Here is an 8,021-nt window from a genome sequence, read left to right on the forward strand (position 1 = left end):
TGTTCCTAAGAATAACCAAGTCCCTCTTGTTCACCCTATATTCTGTAAGTAAAAACTTAAGTTATGGGGGGGGGGGGGGAGAATACAGTATTTTATGTGAAAGAGAGATGTACTCAAAACATACGGACATCACGAGACCATTTGGTCCTTCAAGGCTGTCCTTGTACACCCACACCTGGGAAAAGTAAAAATGTAAAACCCACTCTTTCAGGAAATCCTCGATTTCCCTCTTAAACCCTGCAAAGTGCTACCTTCCATTACTTCCGCCAACAGCTCGTTCGTTCCATAAGCCAATCACTTACATCTGATTTACAACGTAGGTAAAAAATAAAAACATCTGCTGTTTATATCACGAATGTCTAGCTTCTTTTCTTTTTTTTTTTTTTTTTTCTTAACGCTCCGTCATCTTTCGGCGTAACTTTAAAAAAAATCGTTTTACAATAGAAACATAATCTGATTTCACATTTTACTTTCAACATCCGGCTGATTTTTATCAGGAAATCTTAAAAATCATGCTGTTTACCTGGTGTTTTAAACCCACCAAGTCTCTGTAACAGCTATTGCATCACCTGTACTTCTGTCGTAGCAATATTTTCACGCGCAAGTGACTCATGCATGAGCACGTGTGTATCCGTAACCAAGGTGGTCGCCAGCTGTTGGTATATCCACCACCTGCCTCTCCTCCGTCAGCCTCGAATAACCGTCTTTCTCCTCCTTGCGTAAGACAAGTATGGACAAGGTGTAGAAAATTCCACACCAAAATGTATTTGATTCTCATACTTTTGTTAATCTTTGAATTTACCGTTACACGTTTCCTGCAACTGTCCGAGACTTGTGTGTATTAATGTTTTATGTATTTGAAATGTACATATGTGAGACTTGTTGAGAATATAACTGGTGCATACTCGTTATAAGTAGTTTAGCTAAATTAAGTATGTTAACAACGTCACTTTAAATATACAAAAAACCGTTACAGAAGTGGAAGAAATATTTGAGATTATTCTCCAAAAGTAGATTGTTTTCAATATAGAGTTGAAACACATCACCAACAGACTGGAATATTTCCTGTTAATAATCCTGTATATACATCACCAACAGACTGGAATATTTCCTGTTAATAATCCTGTATTATGCATCACCAACAGACTGGGATATTTCCTGTTAATACTCCTGTATTATGCATCACCAACAGACTGGAATATTTCCTGTTAATACTCCTGTATTATGCATCATCAACAGACTGGGATATTTCCTGTTAATACTCCTGTATTATGCATCATCAACAGACTGGGATATTTCCTGTTAATACTCCTGTATTATGCATCACCAACAAACTGGGATATTTCCTGTTAATACTCCTGTATTATGCATCACTAATACATTGGGATATTTCTTTTGAACACTGCTCTATTATACAGGGTGGTCCAAAACTATCTTTCCTATTTTAAAATTTAATAATTAAATTAGTAAAGAAATACAACCATGCAGTTTTCAACATCTTGTAGCCAAACCGAAACAGTTTTTATTAACATGTCAGTCGACTTCTACGTGTATATTATTGGTGGCTCTCAGCACGTCTGATCGATATTAAGTTGCATTACACGTTCGTTGCAACACGTCTATAGTTACGTCTGTTATCCTGATCTTTAGTATCTGTGATGTTTGCTATAGGTGTGCAATACGCGATGTCCTTAACATACCCCCAAGGAAATAAGTCTAGCGAACACGGAGGCCATGGACTTGACCCACTTAGACGAATCCATCGCATTGAGCCTATCCTTTCACTGTTACAATTTTACCGAGTGACATTACTCACTGGAGTGAAAAAACAACAACATGACGATAAAAACTATTTGTTTGTTTTGAATGTCGCGCAAAGCTACACGAGGGCTATTTGCGTTAGCCGTCCCTAATTTAGCAGTGTAAGGCAGAAGGAAGGCAGCTAGTCATCACCACCCACCGCCAACTCTTGGACTACTCTTTTACCAACGAATTCTGGGATTGACCGTCACAATATAACGCCCCCACGGCTGAAAGGGCGAGCATATTTGATGGGACGGGATTAGAACCCGCGACCCTCAGATTGCGAGTCAACTGCCTTAACCACCTGGCTATGCTGGGCCTAAAAACTGTTTAAGATGGGTTAAAAGGTGTTGAGAATTGTATGGTTCTATTTGTTTACTTATATGATTATGAAATTTTAAAATATGAAATATAATTTTGAACCCCCTGTATATTCTAATACATTGGAATATTTCCTGTTAAGTTTGTTATAAGCGCTGAACAGTACATTGTAATGTTTACTGTTAATACTTAAAAGCTGAAATATTTCTCGTTAACACTTTGATACAACCTTAGAGAAGGAACATAAAAAAAAATCAAAATATCGTTTATGTAAAACTAAATGTTGTTCACGTTTTCAGGCTGCCATTCTACAACACACATCAGAATATATTTATCAGCTAGAACAAGAAAAGACCAAACTGTTATCTCAGAACTGTCAACTAAAGCGACTGCTGAACTCGCAGATCCCACCAGAAAATGTATTTAGTAATTCTGACTCTCCTCTACCCAAAAGGAAAAAGGTCAAACATAGTAAGTAAATTAATTTAGTAATTCTGACTCTCCTCTAACCAAAAGGAAAACGGTCAAACATAGTAAGTAAATGAATTTAGTAATTCTGAATTTCCTCTAACCAAAAGGAAAAAGGTCAAACATAGTAAGTAAATGAATTTAGTAATTCTGACTCTCCTCTAACCAAAAGGAAAAAGGTCAAACATAGTAAGTAAATGAATTTAGTAATTCTGAATTTCCTGTACCCAAAAGGAAAAAGGTCAAACATAGTAAGTAAATGAATTTAGTAATTCTGAATTTCCTCTAACCAAAAGGAAAAAGATCAAACATAGTAAGTAAATGAATTTAGTAATTCTGAATTTCCTCTACCCAAAAGGAAAAAGGTCAAACATAGTAAGTAAATGAATTTAGTAATTCTGAATTTCCTCTAACCAAAAGGAAAAAGGTCAAACATAGTAAGTAAATTAATTTAGTAATTCTGACTCTCCTCTAACCAAAAGGAAAACGGTCAAACATAGTAAGTAAATGAATTTAGTAATTCTGACTCTCCTCTAACCAAAAGGAAAAAGGTCAAACATAGTAAGTAATTATGAAAGTAGATCCAAGTTGGTATGGTGTATTAATAATGAAAAACTTGCCTTCGTTTTTAAAGCATGTTTTCATCTCTCAAACTTTTGCATACAGTGCAATCTGGTGTACTTAATCAGCTGTTTGCCACAGTTTAAGCTATATCATGCATTGCCATCCTGGATAGGTTAAGGGTAAAAAAAATGCGTACCTCAGAATTTTCAGTTTATTTAGTTGGTGATGTTTGTCAGTTGTATAAAAGCAAAACACAGACAAGTTTCTATCTGTGGATAGCAAAACATCCATCCTTGAAATCTTCCATCACTTTCTCTCTATTATTTTGTATTGGTTGGATGGCTTTAAGGGTCACTCTTCAGGACGTAATTTTATAGAGAATCTAAATTAAAGTTGTTGAAATATCACTTTTAATTAAAATATAAATAACCTGAATTAAATATATATATTTTTCAAAATTGACAAACATCAAACACAGTCCTTTCATTAAAATATTGTTAGACAACGGAAGTCATGTGACGCTAGTAACACGTAATGAGTACCTAGAAGGTTCCTGAAGGCTCGAGACGCCCTCTATTTTGTATATATAAGACCGGCGAGAAGTGACGGCATAGATATGTAGATAATTGCAGACAGATAGAGATGGACAATTGAGTCAAGCGTGGTAGGAAGTAAAGTGCGTGAATTGTTCGTTGTGAATTATAGCGTGTGTTTAAGTCAAAGTGACTGTGGAAATTAAGTGTATTGCATAGTTGAATTGAGAAAGAATAAACTAGTTTTATTTAAGAAAAGACTTGTATCACTGAAGTTTCTCGGAAAGAATTTCTATGAAAAATTAACAAACGACCAGAGACATAACAATATATTCAGAATCAGGTTAGATTAAGCTTATCAAATATACCCTACCTTCTTTTTTATTCATTTATCATTTTCCTTTTGATTAAAACTAATTATTTTTTTCTCCTGTTATTATAGAAAATCAGTTTGTTTCTGTAATCTTTAACAAATTAATACAAAATACACACTACTTCTTACTTACTTTTCCTTTTTTTGTTTTTGTGGTTCCTAGTAATATATTTTACAGATGCACAATTTTTCAACTAACCTTACTCAGTTACAAGTGGTATCAAAATAATCTATCAAAGATTTTTGGAAAGTTAGTATTCTATGTTTTACTTTAGAAAAATATGGTTCTTTTATATACCTTCACAATACAGTCATTAAAATGTTTGCTGGCAAGTATGGGGTTTTGTTGTTGTTGTTTTTTGGAGAAAAAAAAGCCTAATTTATATGTGTGTGTGTGTGTGTGTGTGTGTGTGTATGGGTGGGGGAGAGAAGATGTCCAAAGCCTTTCTTTGCAAAACTTAATGTATATAATAAAACAGTATATAGAAACAATACAAAAGATGAAAAAAGGTAATCATTTAATAAGGTCTTGAAAATTACATCCTAAACTTTGGTAGTCAGTCCTTACCTACATATTTCCTGGGAGAATGTGTGTTTTGATTCAGGGAAGGCAGTAAGTACCCAATTTGGCCTTTGACACCTTTCTGTTTTGGTGATTGCTTCAGTTTTCTTTATTTTCTTATAATTGTGTGTTGTTTATTTTGATGAAAGAACATGCTGTAAGAAATATTCCACTGTTTGAAACTATGTGGTGTTTCATTCTTGGTTTGGAAAGAATATGAGAAGGAATCAGATCACCAGATAGATACTTGTTAAAAGTAACTATCCCAACTAATAACTGACTAGGGGAATTGCTGATACTCTGAACATTGACTCTGTATGTAAATCGGGACGGCAAGTGGAATGAATTGGGTTGAGAAGACTTCCTTCAGCCTGTCCAGTTGACTGCTTGGGTTGCTTGGAGTTTTCTCAAGATGACTACAATTGGTACTGTTTTGCACTTGTACGTTTCACATGTAAGCTGGGGTTCTATGTCTCTGTAATAATTGGTGTGTTTATGTCTTCAAAGAGCCAGAAGTGAATGGTATACTCCATGCATCACTGTTGACTGACCATTTGGTAGCAATTCATTTAGGGTATGTCGAGACATTACAATGACTGGACATACAGATCTTATTGTGCTTCTTAGAAGCAGTTTAGTGGTGAACAATACTTATCAAGTGTGTTGGAGGGTACAGTGAAAGTTGAAGTGTGCCCTGAAGATACTGAGATTGTACCGGTGTTGGAGGGTACATTGTAAGTTGAAATGTGCTCTGAAGATACTGAGACTGTACCAGTGTTGGAGAAGTGGTGAAGGCAAATATAGTATTCAGGGAAGTTGATTCAGTCAAACTCCAAATCTGACCACTACAGATTGTCACTAGAGATGTATTGTCAATGCAAAAGATTTATAAGTTGAACTCAGTGAATAATATTTGGTGCTCTAAAAATATAATGACAAATAGTTTATAATTACGAATCAGTTTCCTTCCTTTGATCGAAGGACAGTTTAACTATAAAAGTGTACATCTAATCCGTTGAAATAGTTTATTCTTATGTCATACTATTAGCTTATGTACAGAAGTTTTCCCACATCATTCTCTTAAAATAATTTAATTCTATAAATGTGAAAACTATGATCAAAAAAGATGTTATCATTGTTGTGTTATATTAAAGCTTATGAACTTTACACGAAAGATGAAACAGTTCATGCTCCTAGCAATTAACTTGTATTATCTTTACATTGCTGCATTCATTAATCATGACCACATTTTCTTTCAGCAACAACTGCAGAGTCGTCTGACGAAGGGATTGGAAATATGAGTCCACATCAAGAGCCTAAATGCAACTTGGATGAAGTGAAATCTGAAGTGTTAGAGCTTCGTGCTCAATTAGATCGGGAGAGGAGGCTGCGAATGATACTAGAGGAGCAGACTCGGAATCTTGAAAGTCAGGTCTATCAAACCCAAGCATCAGAGGTAGGTACAATGTTTATTTATCTTGTAATAAGAACACATATATATTATTAATAAAGTAAACTATTAGTTTTTTTTTATATAAGTGAGATAATTTACTTGTGCAAGCTGTCCGAATTGATGCTATATGTTCACGAGTGCTTCACGTTCTTATCCATATAATGTTACGTTCTTAAGCAAGAAATGATAAATTGTTAAGGAAAATTAAACTTTCTATAAAGTAGTAATTTCTTTTTTTTCAGTGTCTCGTGGGAAGGTTTGTCGGTCAGTTTCCGTCACAGCAACAATTAGTCAGTGTACAACGAAACAATGATGTTTTACCCGAGGAACTAAAATCTCCTAATTCCAGAGCACCAGAAGCTCCGCAAGACTTGTCTGGAAGGAAGTCTCATTCTGAAGAAGTAATTCATGCTAATTCTATTGTCCAAATATCAAGGGCAGAGTTTAAGGAACCACAGAATCTGTGTAAAGGAAACAGCACATCGAGACAGAATCTGGAGACGATTGTTGAAGCTATTCGGCATCTGGAAGGTGATCACTTGTTTCGTGATGATCCTGAACCACCCGAACAAACAAGGTTGGTTTCTGAATGCACTCCAAGTTCTCAGCTTCATACTTCTAGAAATGAACTTGTTATGCAACAACACTTGTTTCACTGTCCACCAGTGGCTTCTTACTCTCGGCCAGGTGTCATTGTTGCCAATCATTCGTAACCACTCCTTTTTTTTTTCAATGATTCTTGAATATAATTTTGTTTTTAATCTTCACATGTCATCTTCATAATGTATATATAGTAACGTTGTAATTTTACTATCGTATATTGTACACTGTTGTATGATAATTATCAGGAGACTTGGGTTACATTTAGTAAAAACTATGAGGAGTTTATGATTTTTTAAATAATTAAAAAAGCAACTGAAATGATTAAAGAATAAACTTTCCCTAACTCATTCATTGAAAGAGAGAGATTTAGTATTTTTTGAAAGGTTTTTCAAAAACTTAGTGTTAAATTTTGTGTGGTTATATTTTTACCACAATTTTTGTAAAAGTTTGGCTTTTCATTTTAATAGATTTAGATCTGAGCCAAAGTGAAGGTATTGTAGTGTTTTACAGTTCATGTAAATTTATAATGTGCATAGAGAGAAAAGTGGTTTAAAAGCAGAAAAATCACCTTAAAGTCTAACATTTATCAGTGTTTTTATATTTGTAAAAAGTAAATTTCTGTATCCGTCTGACTGTAAATGTGTAAGATATTACGCAATTCATTATCAGTACGTCAAAGTGTGTTGATGTACACATTATTGAAAATTTTTAAGAGCTGTATGGCAGATCTGTCACATTTGCATTTTTTATGCCATTCTTGAGTTCAATGTTCCTATTTTTTGTGTACTATGTAAAATAAAGTTTGAAATAATCTTATCTTGATATTTATTATTATCATCTAAGAACTGAAGATCATATCATTTCCTTTCTTTTGTTGTATTGTTGGAAATACAGTGTGAAAATAAACTTACATTTGTTGTATTGTTGGAAATACAGTGTGCAAATAAACTTACATTTCTGCTTATTTTTCAATTCCATAAGTGAGTAAAATTTCATTTTATTCAAAACTCTAAACAAGGGTTAATCACTGACTAGCTTAAAATTGTAGGATTTCTGGAAGGTCTTAAGAAACCTTATTCAATAGACTAACTACAGGTTGATTATATATTAAGAAATGGATGTTATACGGTTAATATTCTTATCATTAATATATTGTCAAATGAGAAATATTTCCGATCCAGCAGTACATATACACCTGGAAAAAAGTTAAGCACCCCCAAATATTTTTCAGGATTGCTTATTGAAAATAAGGTTTAATTTTCATGATGTTGAGCAATGTTCATAATTTCAAACATAATTAAAAGGATGTGAGCGTTCAGGTGTGACATTTAAATCAGGCGC

At 34.0% G+C, this 8,021-nt stretch overlaps 1 protein-coding gene across 1 annotated transcript in view; it reads left to right on the forward strand.

Moving 5' to 3' along the window:
- The window catches only part of LOC106462636 (transcription factor AP-4-like), an 18,375-nt gene extending 10,748 nt beyond the window's left edge, over window positions 1-7,627 (forward strand). Inside the window, exons 3-5 of the mRNA XM_013922580.2 lie at window positions 2,424-2,595; window positions 5,884-6,080; window positions 6,320-7,627. Of these exons, the coding sequence (XP_013778034.1) occupies window positions 2,424-2,595; window positions 5,884-6,080; window positions 6,320-6,790 (840 nt within the window). The 3' untranslated portion in view covers window positions 6,791-7,627. The remainder of the gene's footprint in view (window positions 1-2,423; window positions 2,596-5,883; window positions 6,081-6,319) is intronic.
- Window positions 7,628-8,021: the final 394 nt, after the last annotated feature.

This window comes from Limulus polyphemus, unplaced genomic scaffold (assembly GCF_000517525.1).
Source record: "Limulus polyphemus unplaced genomic scaffold, Limulus_polyphemus-2.1.2 Scaffold1215, whole genome shotgun sequence".
Classification (NCBI taxonomy): Eukaryota; Metazoa; Arthropoda; class Merostomata; order Xiphosura; family Limulidae; genus Limulus; species Limulus polyphemus.